Here is a 15,825-nt window from a genome sequence, read left to right on the forward strand (position 1 = left end):
CAGATTACAGTCAGAGTCATCACTGGTTCAATCCTACACAGATACCTGCTGAATAGACCTAAGAGGAGGGAATCATCTATCAAAAGTGACAAATCACCCTTGCCCACTTTTTGTGTGTGTGCAAACGCTACTGTTTGAACTGTATAGTGCCTGAATTGCAGACACATATTTGGAAACAGACTACTAGAATTCTTTTAATTTACTCAAAAGCAAAGTTTTGAACTCTACAAAATACTGACTTTTCTATAAAGTTTACAGTCAATTTTGCAGCAGTTACAGAGGCATTAAGCATTTTCTGAAACTAAAACTAGGCTATATATTAAATAAATTAATTTACCATAAAGGCTGAGATTTGCATTATGGGTCTGAATCAGCAAGTTTTTGCTAGAGAAGCTTAAGGCTAGAAAGGGTGCCCCTCTAGTGTTCAAGGGCCTCAACTGCAGAGGCAAAGGCTAGCCCACATGAAAGAGAATTCTACATGAGTATTCACACTAGTTTCTCCATCATATTGCTTTTGCTGCTTGGACAGGACATATATTAATAGGTCATTATTTACCAAACACTACTTTTACAATGCCGGGAGGGCTTTAAACTTTTCGCTATGGAGAAAAATGTCATAGCCAAATCTAGCCATAGCTAACAAACAATGGGTCCTCTGCAGGGATCATTTTGGAGTATGACCCTTGATTAGTAGGATTTAGCTCTTCGACTAGTTAGCATTTGGAGTACTGTGGCGGGGGAGCTCAAATGTCTTTTTCCCTTTTTCATGTCTGTGGGGGAGTTTTCCTCTTCCTCCTTTCTAGATGTTAAGTGGAATAAGAGGTGGCAAGAGGAAAGACCCAATAAGAACGGCCATACTGGGTCAGACCAAAGGTCCATCTAGCCCAGTATCCTGTCTTCTGACAGTCGCCGAAGGCAGGTGGCCCAGAGGGAATGAACAGAACAGGTATCATCAAGTGATCCATCCCGTCACCCATTCCCAGTTTCTGGCAAACAGAGGCTAAGGACACCATCCCTGACTATCCTGGCTAATAGCTATTGGTGGACCTATCCTCCACCAACTTATCTAGTTCTTGTTTGAACCTACAGTTTGTTATTTATTAGTTATAAACGTTGTTGTTGTACAGTACAAGAAGATGACAGTTTCTGCCCCAAAAGAGCTTATTACAGTTTTGGGTCCCAATCCCTAAAATAACCTCTGTGCAGACAGACTCCTGCACCCGTGCAGCATTCATTGCAGAATCAGGGCCTTGGTAGTGGATGGAAAGAAGACAGAACTGTACCGGGAAATCCAGAGATGAGTGTAATGTAGTGGTTTTCTATTTTTGATTAACTTATCAAGAGCTGCAAGGAGGGTGAAAGTTTTTGCCTTTTTTTTTTTTTTTTTAAACAAAGTTTGGATGGAAAGAGTCTGGGAGCTTGGTTTGGGAAGGGCATTCCTAGTCTCATTTTTTCACTCATAAATCCACATCTTCTCAAATGGTTGGTGGGGAGTGTCACTCCACACCCATGGTGGTCAGGAGGAGAGATGCTAGGAACACTCTGTGCCCACGTATGTGGGAAGTGTGTTGTATTCTCAGCATCAAATACTCAGTGGATCAGATTGCTAGATAGGCATTGGCAGGAAACAGACACTGATGTTCTTTGTTGCTTTTCAGAGGTGCTAAACTGGTTGTTCCCAAGATCGGGCAACCTCCTTCTCACAAGGCTACCCTGAAAAGGAGTGGATGGGAAGCACTCTCAGACATAACAATATGACTTCTTAAACTTGATGAGGGAGCAAATGGCATTTTCAACCCATGTAGTCCAGTAACATGAAATATACATATTACAAAAAGAAACAATACATCATCCATCTTGGAGAGTCATATCTGCCATTTCACATATTTCACTAAGGATCAAAAATAAATTCAGTTTATAGTCTTAAAAACCTAAGTGATCATTACAGGTGAAGAAAAATGAAGAACTGAAGGCGAGATCATTATTCCTACCTTGCCATTGCTATGCCAACAACACAGCCTCCAACTATGGACCAAAAACCAATCCAGCCCGCATCCACCTGATGGGAAACAGCACGGGAAACGAAAGTGTTACGGCTGAGAAACAAGATGCTACTTTAAAAAAGATGGGGGAGGGGTGGAGTGGAAGGGGGGTTACTGAAAAATCCTAGCAAAAAAACTGATGGACTTCTCTAAGAAATTCAAAGGGAATATAATTTAGTTAAAAGGATATGGTCAAATAGTCTATGCCCCGAATGTGACCTCTCTTTATATTGGAATCTGCTGGGGAATGTCATCTGGATTTGTATGAGACCCTATTAGAGGCTTAAAAATAAAAATCTCTACTGATTTTGTCCTTTCAATTTGGCAAACATTGATTTTCTTTTCCTTCGCTATTTGTGAAGGTACAGCAGCCAACACTGCTCCCTTTTATTTATTTGCCTCTTTATTAACACCAGTAGGTGCGTACAGCTCTGAAGATATGAACTGCCACTGTAGGATCAGCAGGGGGAGCCACAATAACTTTTGGTATGTCAATGCTAAAAGTTTGTTTTGTTTTACGTTTCAGTAGTGAAGTGGCACGTATATATTGATAGTTCCAGAAAACAGTGAGAAAGACTAAGGTAGGGAATATGTACATCAGCTCAAACACCATTACAAATCTAACAAAATACCTATGAAATAGAGCAGCTGCTGCATGTAAATACTTACTTGGCTGACGTGAACTGGTGTTAATATCAAGTCCAGAACACCAGACCAGCCAGAGAAAACACCCAACGGTATAGCATAGGCTAACGCAATCATCAAAAACCGGAAATTGCTGTGAAGACAACATATATGCAGTTAGCTGCTGTTTGTATTAGAAACGGCTCAGATTAACTTCAAGAGAATCTATATTCCTCCCATTAAGAAGAAAAGTAGAAATCTAAAGAGTGAGTCAGGAAAATCAAGTATAGTATTTGGCTATTTCACTGAAATTTCAAGTGCTGAGAAGTTGCTGCCTGGCACCATGTTATTAAAGAAAAAGCATTTACTATGTGCGTATCAATGGCACCGTCTTGATTTTTGGAACACGCTAGGCTCTCAGACTTTCCTAGTCTTCACAAGAAATTCAGTTTGTTATGCTATTTTATTACATTGACAGTCTATGCAGTGTTAACATATTAAAAACCAAGAAGCATAAATTCAGTGTGACAAAAGCATATTTCATATATACATTCAGAGATTCATATTCTTCAAGCAATTCTTGCTGATTATTTTCTTTGAGAAAAGGAAATTTACTGCATTCTCTCCTTGCCCTACCAGCTTGTCACTTGCACTACACATCACAAATTTATTTTCTTAAAACTTATTTTCTGCTTAAACAAAAACATACAAATATTATAATCTAACTCTTTGGAATACTCATGCAGAACATAAACAACAATTTATAATTATATCAGAACTTTTATGCAAGGATCTCAAAGCACTGCGGCAAACAAACCTCACTGTGAACTAGATTAAATATTTTTCCATGTTTCCTTAATAAAAAAGCCCAAGCTAAACTCATAAAATATACACATGTAAAAGAAAACTGTGCACATAATTTTGAAGCAGAAACTGGTTGTGTGTATAATTAGCCATTTTTGCACATGTAAACATATATTTTAAACTAATTGCCTTATTTTGCTTCTGCGCATGTATTGTGTTGGCACAATTTAGGTACGGTTATTTGAAAATATGCCTTCAGTGATTTTTCCCCCAAGGTGACACTGAGTTCACAGCAGAAAGAGGAACAGAACCCAAGAATCCTAGCTAAGCAGGAGAACACCTTTCCTCCAATGAATGTATTTGGAATACAGTCCTGTCTTTGAAATCCCCACTTGTTTAAATGTTGCTGTTCCAATTTTCTGTAGAAGCATCATAGAAAAATACAGTGAGAAAGTCAATATTGTAAGCAATAAACTTTTCAGAACTTCCTCATATGTTCCTCATATTCAATAAGGACAAATGCAAAGTACTCCACTTAGGAAGGAACAATCAGTTGCACACACAGAAAATGGGAAATGACTGCCTAAGAAGGAGTACTGTGGAAAGGGATCTGGGGGTCATAGTGGATCACAAGCTAAATATGAGTCAACAGTGTAACACTGTTGCAAAAGAAGCAAACATCACTCTGGCATGTATTACCAGAAGTGTTGTAAGCAAGACAGGAGAAGTAATTCTTCTGTTCTACTCTGCGCTGATTAGGTCTCAGCTGGAGTATTACGTCCAGTTCTGGGTGCCACATTTCATGAAAGACGGGGACAAATCAGAGAAAGTCCAGAGAAGAGCAACAAAAATGATCAGAGGTCTAGAAAACATGACCTATGAGGGAAGATTGAAAAAATTGGGTTTGTTTAGTCTGGAGAAAAGAAGACTGAGAGGGGACATGATAACAGTTTCCAAGTACATAAAAGGTTCTTACAAGGAGAAAGGAGAAGAATTGTTCTCCTTAACCTCTGAGGATAGGACAAGAAGCAATGGGCTTAAATTGCAGCAAGGGTGGTTTAACTTGAAAAATTTCCTGTCAGGGTGGTTAAGCACTGGAATAAATTGCCTAGGGAGGTTGTGGAATCTCCATCATTGTCTAACCTGCTCTTAAAAATCTCCAAACACTTATCAGGGATGGTCTAGATAATACTTAGTCCTGCCATGAGTGCAGGGGACTGGACTAGATGGTCTCACAAGATCTCTTCCAGTCCTATGATTCTAACACACTGTTTGTGACCTATTCACATTGGGTGTGTGGGGGAGACAAACGGAGTTACAGTTAACAAGATATTCTAAACCAGCCAGTGGAAGAGAGTAACTGTAAGAAGCACTCATGGTAGTCTTGAAAGAGATTGGGTATTTATCTGGATACAAGTCAATGCCATTTGAATTCTGAATTCAACTTTCCAGGAAGATAACAGAAAGAAGAATGCTGAAATTTCAGGCAAGAATGAGAACCAACAATGTGCAAACTTAGAACCCAGAATCACTGCCTCAGGGAAACAAAATGACTGTCAACATTATGGGTGAAACAGGACTCCAGTTCAAATACCCTATACTCTGAATACATTTACACATACTATTCAGCTAATAGTACTTAATACCTTTTTCTTTCTTTGGGGATGAGGGAGAGGGGAACAGTAGCAAGAGTGGAAAACATCAGCAATTTAAACCATAAAAAGCAGTAGAGAGAGAGAGAGAGAGAGAAACACACAAGTCTAAGAATCTCCTCTAAAGAAATCAGGATTTTTTTCAGTTAAAGCGATTCACCTCCACTGTTCATTGAAGGTGAAACAATCAAAGGTCTGTCATCATCTGCACCCTACAAAGTTAACCAGGAGTTGACAAGACGAGTCCTAAAACAATCATCTAAGCAACAGCATTACTGTAACTGACAGCAAACACAAAATCTCTACTGAGAGGCAGTTTGAAGATAGAAAATGGTGCCTTTACATTCAGCAACCCTAGTATTTCTAACCACGGTTTGGACAGTGTTTATTTTATCACTTACTTTTAGGACTCTGTCCAAGGTGGTTACCCAAAGGATGTTCATGTAACCACAAAAAGACCTCCCTCAAAACAGGTTCCATAGGACTGAAATTGATCAGCACCAGTTCTCTAGACGTGAAGGAGCAATTTGCTAGTTCACACAACTATTGAAGCTGAGGAAAAGATCTTAGAACATTCCCTGAAACGTTCAGAATTTCAGAGGTCACATTTGTTTTATTCCAGGAGAAGATCTAAAGAACATAGCCAACATTTACCTGGAGCCCTTTTTCTTTCACACAGCCTCTTCTCAAGCAAAGCAACTACATTACATAAACATGGCCGTCTCCCAATACCACCTGTCAATTTTCTTTTAATAAAGTGCAAAGAAAGCCTAAACACAGGAGTAAGGTTATTCTTGTTCTCATTACAATTTTAAAGATGCATTTATAGTGTTTTCTACCATCATTTGTCTGTCATCTACTAGGCCCACTCTCTCCTCCTTGACTCTGGTCTACCTTGTGCAATCTTAGAGTCTAAGAGGGTAGATTGCCTTTTGTACTCAGTGCTGCTATTTTCCAAAATTATTTAACATTTCACATTTGGAAGAGATGTCAATGTTTGCAGAATAAAACACAATGGAAAATGTTCTACCTGTTTGGGCACTTTCTAAAGAAAGGACCGAACTTGTTCGAAAATACTCTCTGTCAAATAGTCACAAATTCTGGGTACATGATTGCATATCTAGTCTTCCTTCTAGACTGAAAAGAGACACTAAGAGGGGAGGTTAAGTTGTAACCTATCTTGATGGTGGTCTCATCTGGATCACCTTGCCTTTTCTAGACTTTTGGCTATGAATCAGCTCCTTGGCTGTGATATGGCTATTTTGCCAATGGATTCTGGCCATAGGCTGCTGTATCCAGCTCATGAGAATCACATCTGTGTAAGGGGCTCCCCTGGTGAAAGTCACCTATGTCACCCCCTGTACCAGCATCAGGGACTTGAGGAGAGAAAAGGGTGCACAGTTGAGGCAATCTTATGTTATGCCAATCTTAAGATGTCATTTTGTCTCCTTGGACCTGTTAATAGACAATATGAGTCTATGCAAAGATGAATATAGCCAAGAATCTGGCCATGCGTATTTATCTTTGCAATTACTCCATCCAAAAATTTTACAGAAAAAGCAAGCATGTTGCTGCCTGTCACACTATCAATCACTGCACCCACACTATTTCCCATCAGAATATATATGTGCCTATGACATAGGAAAGTTAGCATCAACCTTTTTTTATTAAAACATTCTGCTGGAATATGGATCAGCTTTAAAAAACAAAAACAAAAACAAACTATTGCACACTACTAGACTCCATAAGGGAAGACTGTTCAGATGGGAGCCCTGTTAAAGTCAATCAGCTTCCTGGCAATAACCGTGACAATTTCTATTTAGCACCAACCTTATTCTGTGGCCTCCTTTCTGGATGGAGATGTCATGTGAAACTATGACTTCTAGTTCATAAAGAAGCAATAGATACAGAGTCCTTAGTTTTATGAGCTTTAGAATAGTTTACACAGGTTCTTCAAAATATTAAATGTATATAATTGGCAAATACTGTCAAGCTATTTTAAAACTAAATCTGTTATTGTTAATTTGAAACAAATATTTTAAACTATTTGCAAGTATTGGGATTTTTTTTTCTACTGAAGCACTAGAACATGCTGTATGTCCTGTTTCAGTGTAAAAAAAAACATTGCTAAACTAAGGAGCTAAGAAAGGGTATTTTTTCCAGTCTTGACTAGGGTAGTGTAACAAGATTGGTGGCCCATTAAATGAGTTGAGTTGAGCCCCCAAATGTGACTATTCAGTTGCCTACAAGCTGATGTTGTGAGACTCAGATCTGGTGATTGTTTGAAGATCACCTTGTCTCCATAAGAGTCAGCAAGAAACTCAGTTATTAGCGAGAGCTGAAAGGAGTAGATAGGCTCCTGGAGGAGTCCTCATGTCAGGGGAAAGAACCCAGATCATATGTCAAGTATCAGAGGGGTAGCCGTGTTAGTCTGGATCTGTAAAAGCAGCAAAGAATCCTGTGGCCTCTGCTATGTACATCGGCCAAACTGGACAGTCTCTACGGAAAAGGATAAATGGACACAAATCAGACATTAGGAATGGCAATATACAAAAACCTGTAGGAGAGCACTTCAACCTCCCTGGCCACACTATAGCAGACCTTAAGGTGGCCATCCTGCAGCAAAAAAACTTCAGGACCAGACTTCAAAGAGAAACTGCTGAGCTTCAGTTCATCTGCAAATTTGACACCATCAGCTCAGGACTGAACAAAGACTGTGAATGGCTTGCCAATTACAGAACCAGTTTCTCCTCTCTTGGTTTTCACACCTCAACTGCTAGAACAGGGCCTCATCCTCCCTGATTGAACTGACCTCGTTATCTCTAGCTTGCTTGCTAGCATATATATACCTGCCCCTGGAAATTTCCATTACATGCATCTGAGGAAGTGGGTATTCACCCACGAAAGCTCTGCTCCAAAACGTCTGTTAGTCTATAAGGTGTCACAGGATTCTTTGCTGCTTTTACAGATCATATGTGACTCCCAGGTAAATGGTCTGTGGCGTGTAATCCTGCAGACAGCAGACTGCAAAGGAGAAAGAAGCAGAGAGGCTCACCTTGATTCCAAGAAGGTGGGCTGCAAGAATTACACAGGTTCCTGAAGAAGGTAAAGGACATGACTGAGGTGTTGAACTTATGTTAAACATAAGAAATAAAACTGAAGCCCTGAAGAAAAAGATACAAACTCATGGCTGAAGTGTTTTTTGGTGTATGGACTTGTGAGTTAGCCCACAAACTAACATATATCAAATACAGATTTGCACATCAGCAACATATGAAGGCAAAATAGGGACACTAACTCTGTAATCCAGAGAGTCAGGATTCTCCAGGGTTCATCAACTGAGTATCCCTACACAGCTCTGTCAGAAGAAATAGTCCCTGTCTCAAAGACTGCAAAATGTAGATTAGATAGACAACATGGTTTGATGTCTAACACCACCGATGATGGATCTCTCTCACAGCACAGCAGATTCCGTTCTTTTATAAATCCTTGCTCTTTGATGGATTATTGCTGAACGGCTCACCAAGACAAGTGTGTTTTGAATGATGAGATGGCAATTGTTTGGTGTACAAAGGAAGAGACAGAATGCCTTGTGGAAGGGACAGCATGGAAGAATGCATAAGGGGAGGAAGATGCAACATTTACTTAATAGCAATAGACAATCCTGACTCTTGACAGCTATGTGTTAAAACAGAAATAAGTTCACTATTTAACTGCAAGATATATTTATTAAGAAAGGTTTAGTGAGCTGGTAATTCAGAGTTTTGCAGCTCACTAACTGACACAACAAGTCAGATCCAGTGTTTACTGTACTGTGTACAACCAATTAGTTACAAGGCTCCCAAATGGAATACTGTCAACAGAAATTTTATATTTCACCTGCAGAATCAGTTGTTGTTTGGGTTTTTATTTGACAGTAACATTTTTACAACTCATCCCTCAGGCAGGATCTCTTCCCACAGCAGTTTAGGCTCATAACGCAGCACTAATAAGCGTGCTCAGTGCCCTCAAGGGAATTGCTATTTTTTAATACCTCAAGTAGGTCACGTTACAGATTAACTGACCAATTCTGTTCTCACCTTCCCCTCCCTCACCAACCGTCTCCAGAAAGGACACACTTTGGTGACTATAATGCCTTGCACCTTCTGGTAACAGAGTATGCCTACACTGAAATTAACCTGCAGCTGGTCTGTGTCAGCTGACTCGGGCTGGTAGGGCTCAGTCTAAGGGGTTGTTTAATTGCAGTGTAGACATTTGGGCTCAGGCTGGAGCCCAGATTCTAGGACCCTATGAGGTGGAAGGGTTCCAGAGCCCAGACTCCAGCCTGAGCCCAAATGTCTAGATTGCAATTCAACAGCCCCTTAGCCTGAGCCTCATGAGCCCAAGTTAGCTGACACAGGCCAGCCATGGGTGTCTAACTGCAGTTTGGACATAGCCTTAGCCAGGTTCCAAATAGCAGAAATTGAGTGTTTCTGATTGGAAATGATTTCCCTAAGAACAACAAGAAGAGAGGAATATTTTTTTCAGGCTTTAAATGCAAGTAAAGAAAGCACAGAGTGCATGATAAGTATATTTTATTGCTCTCTAATAATTGCTTAGTTAAAAAAGCTTCACAAATATTCCATCCTAAATGGTCCCTTTTACACATTGATTCTATTCCTGCTACTGACAGCATGGTGGTAGACTGCTGCACATGAGCAGAGCTCCACTGAAGTCAACTGGACTGTGCATGGGCATAACAGTTCACCTTTGCACTATCAGTTACAGAAGCCAGGCCTTTAATATTACTTATTATTTGTATTACAGCAGTGCCGAGAGGACCCATCTGATATCAGGATGCCATTGTGTTAGGTGCTATGTGAGCACATAGAAAGAAATAGTCCCTGCCCTGAAGAGCTTTCAGTTTAAATACCTAAAACCAAACAAGGATGGGAGAAAGGAAGCAGCATTAAGACATTTTCTTCATAACAAAGTTACAAAAACACCAAAAATGTTTTATCTGAGACTCTGCCCAGCAATATGACTTATTTTCCATTCCCACATTTTGCATTTTAACACCATATGCAATTAACTGGACTCAACAGGAGAAATTCTGCCTTAGATGCATTTGTGTACTTCTTTCATCATAGCAAGGGCTGTGGGGCTCACATTTGAATGGGGAACTGGACCTCAAGTTATTCCAACATAATGGGCAATGTTGGCAGCTTAAGAGCACTGAAAATAAAGAAAACAATTTAATGCTCAGTTATTCACAATGTTAAATTACCTCAGCACTTTACAGTACACATCCCTTTAATTGTCTTGTATTCATTGTAACAAAAATATTAAGAGGTTGTGATGTTGATGCTGAGTGACTGACATGTGGTCTGCAATATTTTTGAAAATAGTTAATAATTAACGACTCCACTTTTTAACATCTAGTGTTCTTTCATGTCTATGTATTAATATTTAATTTGATTACAAAGCACTACAAATTAACTTGTTTGTTCTTCAGTGAAAAGATTAAAGCACGTTTAGTTGTTTTGTTTTTTAAATGTAGGTGTAAAAAAAGCTGAATTGGCTTTGAACCGTAAACACAAGCTGTCCCCAGGAGAACCTACCTTAATAGCCTACAAAAACTTCTCCTATAGCTGAGCCGCTGACTAGCTGCTGCCACACTGGGAGGAAATGGAGGGCGTGATGGGAAGTAAGCTAGTGCTGCAGAAAATATCAGGGAGACCATTCCAAATTCTAAGAGACAATTAAGAAAAACCACAGTAAGAGAGAAGTTTAACATTGTGATGGATTTTAACAGTGAGAGCTTATTTTAATATGATGAAGTTATTATCTAGCCTATTTCATACAAAAATTGTAAGCCAAATGCTTTACAAACTTCAACAATAGAACTATAGATCTAAAACAATAGGAAGAGGAATTAAGGGAATATATTTTAAAGCAAGATTGGAAGTCAATTAGGTAGATAGATATTGGCAGGTCATTGGCAATGGCAGGAGCTGCAGAGGTAAAGGCTTTTGCATCAACAGTTATAACACTACCTGAAGAGACAGAGAGGAGGCCAATGCAGAGACGGACAAGATCTGTGAGGCAGGCTAGAGCAGGTCTACTTGTGGTTTTAAACACAAGGAGGATGATATCAAACTGGAACCAGGTGGATAATTCTGAGGGCGTGAGGGCAGTGATGAGGTTACTTTTCATTGTATGAGAAGACAGGTAGCAGTACATGCTAGAGTTTGGACAGCTGGGACTTGGGGAAGCCCTAGAGCAATGAATTTCAATAGTCACAGCATACAGTGAAGAAGACATGAAAAAGAATTCAACAAAGGTGGAGTCAAGAGACAGCATACACAGAGAGTGTTACTGTGGTAACAGACAGATTTACAATGTAAGAAGGAAAGTACAGTCAGCCATGCCCCAAGGAAAGAATGAACATAAATGGGAGAGAAATGAAGAAACAGAGTTGTTTGCAGATGCTGCTTTTGCTCAACAGCAGTGGGTTTGTCTGTCAGAAATTTCAGTGTGGCAATTTGGGCCTGAACCTGCATAAGACTGTCAGCAAGTCTCATGATCAGCCTTTTTGAGAGAAAGCCATAAATGTTAATCAACCCCCAGCCCATCTAACATTTATAGGCCTTTACCATTTACACAGCATTCTCCCTATTCACAGGCTTAACCTTAATATGCTAGTTTTCCTAAACTCTTAAAAACAGGATTCTTTACTACTGTATAGGCAACCCTATAGCTATGGATTATGTCCTCTGAGGAGCAGCTGGGATCTTATTACAAAGAAGTGATTCACCAGTACTACCTGGAAATACTATCTAGAAATTCAGTAGTGCTGGGTACTGGATTGCTTTAGTTTTCTCCTCTCTAAATACTTTTTTTTTTTTAAATAAAGTCAATACAGAGAGAGAAGGCACTTTGCCAACTGCTCTGCCAAACGAGGAGAAAATAATTCATGAAAGTGAAAAGTAAATGATACACAGAATCTGAATGGACCAGGTGGGGAAAAAAAACAGAATAACTGTTTCAGTTTGCTCTATGGAAAAAAAATATAAACACACAGGATTTATTCTGAGGATGAATTCATGTAGATTTGACCATTTTGTTCTCCAGCATCAAATACTAAATGATTCACTTTTGACGAAGCCGTGTTTCCTTTTCCTACTGCTGTCTTATCATAAAAGGATTGTCTTTGAGGGTGAAGGATACGTTAGCTACCCCCACTGTACCCTATAACACCACTGCCTCTAGGCTATACAAATACAGTAAGTTCTATGCTGCTGCACATTATGGCCTCCCAGGTAGCTGCTAAGTGTGCCGTGATAAGAACAAATATCACTTTTCACAGCAAGGCCCAGGCTCCATTAAGCCCTGGATTGGGGGGAGGAGGGGGCACAAAAAGGAAGGCAGCATTATTTTTGTTATTGAGTCTGCCAAAAACCCTACAAGTACACCTCTACCCTGATATAACGCTGTCCTCGGGAGTCAAAAAAATCTTACCGCATTATAGGTGAAATCGCATTATATTGAACTTGCTTTGATCTGCCAGCACATGCAGCCCCCGCCCCGGAGCACGGCTTTACCACGTTATATCCGAATTTGTGTTATATCGGGTCGCGTTATATCGGGGTAGAGGTGTATAAATTACAATGATTTGGATGTGAATCTGTGCTTATTTAATTGTTTTTCCTAAAGTTAATTAAGTATTTTAGGAAAAAGGTGTCAGTGCAGCCACCACTGAGAGTTGGTGGCTGGACTCTGAGGCCACCAAAAATGTTGTTGTGAGAACCGCTGCTCTAGATAAAAGAAGAAAAGCAAGCCTAGGCCAAGTTTACCAGCTTATTATTAGAGTTTAACAATAAGAGCAAGACATGGGAAAAGGTCAGATGTAAGGGATGTACTGTAAGTGCCAAGGAAACTGCAGCCAGAAACAAGAGCTCTTTAACAGTAACTGACTGCCTTCCTCCTGACAATTCTTTCAGCAACACTGGATGGATCCACCCAAGCACTTGAAACAAGAAGGGAGAACAAGAACCGTCAACAAACTAATTGTCAGGAAATGCTACACTGAGCATGGAGCTGTATGTCTTTTGCTGAAGAGTGAATCTCTAATACCTCATGAAAGCAATCTGAGCACCATGCCACAATGACCTGTATACAGGGAGTCCCCTGTATACAGGGAGTCCCCTGTATACACTGGGGTTGTTCTTGAAAACGGCGATGGATACCAAAACAATGTATACCGGAGAATTTTTCCCCATAAGAAATAATGGAATGGGGGCAGGCGGAATGCATTCACAACTTTACCACACTCGCCTATGACAATGCTTTATTTGCCTAAACGGTGCATCTTTTTACAATGACAGGTTATAGAGTACACATTTTACATACAAAACATTGAATAAAATAATGGAGAACCCTACTAACACCATTCAAACACAAAGAACATTTTAATACAATAATACAGTATAAAACAGTGTCAATTATGCTAAACTTAGGTAGGGGTGGTGGCTGGGTTTTCTTGGGCTGGCTTTTTGGCTGCAGAAATCTTAAAAAGGATTTTATCAACGTCTGCTCTCCTGCATGAATTTTTGAACGACAGATCTCCCTGTAGGAAGCCACTGCATCACTGAGAGCCCTGGAGACTTTGGCAGACTGTTCACAGAAAGGATAACCGCTCTGTAAGATTTCCGTCATCTCATCCAGCAATCCAAAGAAACAAGAGAGGTTCTTTGTCATCAGACTCCTGGCTTCTTTCCCTACATCACTGTCGTCATTGTCCTTGCTTTCTTTGGATATCCACTGTTGGTCCAGCTCGATCAGTTCCTCATTTGTCAGTTGCTCAGTGGAAGACTCCAACAACTCTTGTACATCCTCCTCCTCCACCTCCTTGAAGCCGACATCCTTCACCAACTCAAGAGTAGGAACAGCATCAAATCTTCCCACGATGCGTCAATGTTTTCCACGTTGTTCGAGATCTGTAGGACTTCCAAAACTCCTTTACACTGGGCTTTTCTTCACCTGCCATCTCCTTAATCAGCATGGAGAACATCCTCCATAGGTAATAAGCCTTGAACGTGGCCAGCAGATGCAAGTACAGTACTGTACTGTACAGTAGGGGAAGATGTTCCAATTCACAATGGATATGCGGATCAGAACCAATGTACATCGGAACATGGGTTCCCCTATTGATGAGCAACAGATATGTGAAACAACAGAGAAAGGGGAAGATATATACCAGGGACCCCCCTGTATGTCATAGTGAAGGGATAGTCCCAGTTTTGTCTGAGAAATGGGCACCTGGCTAGTTGAGTAGGCTCTAAATGGGAAAGGGAAAGTTTTATATCCAGAGGTACAAGTTTCTTTGTAGATGGTGAAAGGTATTTCTCCTTTTGAAAAGGCATATCCAGATTTAAAAAGCCCTAATTCTGTACTGAATTGCAATGCAATAAGGAAAGAACCGACAATGTTGTAATAATAAATGTGACGGGTTTAATTTCATGCTCCGGAAAATGAATGGCTAATAGCTCTGGTTAGAGCCCCATGCAGTTTAGGTAATGCAACTTGATTTTGATCTGAACATACCTGCTATTTCAGTCATGGGGTTCAGAATATGGTATGCAAATATGACAACAGGATGCCATGATCATAGAATCATAGAATATCAGGGTTGGAAGGGACCTCAGGAGGTCATCTATCCAACCCCCTGCTCAAAGCAGGACCAATCTCCAACTAAATCATCGCAGCCAGGGCTTTGTCAAGCCTGACCTTAATTCAGCCGAGCTCTTAGTGCAAGGAACAGCACTACATTAAAGAGATAGGGAAGGGAATCGTTCAGAGAAAGATTGTAAAGCAAATCTATGTATACTTACAGCCTTATTCACCATTACACAAAACATGCTTTAGAAAAATAATATGCTTTTGCCATGCCACCAGTCCAAGGTTAACAACTCTTGTAGTATATCCAAAATCTCAAAGTGAGAGCTGCATCATGGCCCAATGGCTGTGCCAAAGGAATGGGTGTTAAGAGACCCGAGTTCCATTCTGAGGTGCCCCACCAGCTTGCTATGTGACTTAAGGCAAGTCCCTTAATCTCTCCATTTCCCCATCTGTTAAATGGGAAGAATGATACCTATCACCTTTGTGAAGTGCTTTAAGGTCTGCAGGTAAATACAGCTATATAATTACTAAGATTATTGTTACACAGTATGGTGGAGATTCACTCCCATATCTGAGCTCCAAGGGTTGCAGGAGAGTGGAGATGTGGCCATCAGGGAGTAAGTTACAGCTCTCGGATTCTGTGGGCTATACTGTCTCATCCCAGTCCCTTTCCTATGTTGTTCAGGGTGATTGTGTCTTGAGCCAGGTCTGACACCTTTAAACTAGCTGATAGTTTCCCCACAACCAGAAGAATTTTCTACTGGACAATTATATCCAGGATCCAGCTTCCATTCACTATATGAGTGGTGCAAAGGAGCTATACCTTAAAAGAGAATCTCACCCCCGCTGACATACCACTAACACAGCAGGTGAAGTCAGGCAGAAAAATCCAGTTGTGTGTTTCAAAGTCTGCTGAATAAAGTAAAAAAAACTTACAGCAACCTTATGAAATGTTGCTCCCCAGGAAATTTAAAAGATGCAACACAATGTTTCTGCACCCATGACAATACCACCCACAAGTCTCAAGGAGGGATTCTCCTAAA

At 40.3% G+C, this 15,825-nt stretch overlaps 1 protein-coding gene across 2 annotated transcripts in view; it reads right to left on the minus strand.

Moving 5' to 3' along the window:
- The window catches only part of SLC49A4 (solute carrier family 49 member 4), a 136,600-nt gene that overhangs the window by 32,159 nt on the left and 88,616 nt on the right, over window positions 1–15,825 (minus strand). For both annotated transcript variants that reach the window (XM_050917092.1, XM_050917093.1), the window contains 3 exons: window positions 10,723–10,852; window positions 2,712–2,820; window positions 1,992–2,059 (listed from right to left, as the gene is read on the minus strand). In XM_050917092.1, coding sequence (XP_050773049.1) covers window positions 1,992–2,059; window positions 2,712–2,820; window positions 10,723–10,852 — 307 coding nt within the window. The remainder of the gene's footprint in view (window positions 1–1,991; window positions 2,060–2,711; window positions 2,821–10,722; window positions 10,853–15,825) is intronic.

The sequence above is a fragment of the Gopherus flavomarginatus genome, chromosome 10 (assembly GCF_025201925.1).
Source record: "Gopherus flavomarginatus isolate rGopFla2 chromosome 10, rGopFla2.mat.asm, whole genome shotgun sequence".
NCBI lineage: Eukaryota > Metazoa > Chordata > Testudines > Testudinidae > Gopherus > Gopherus flavomarginatus.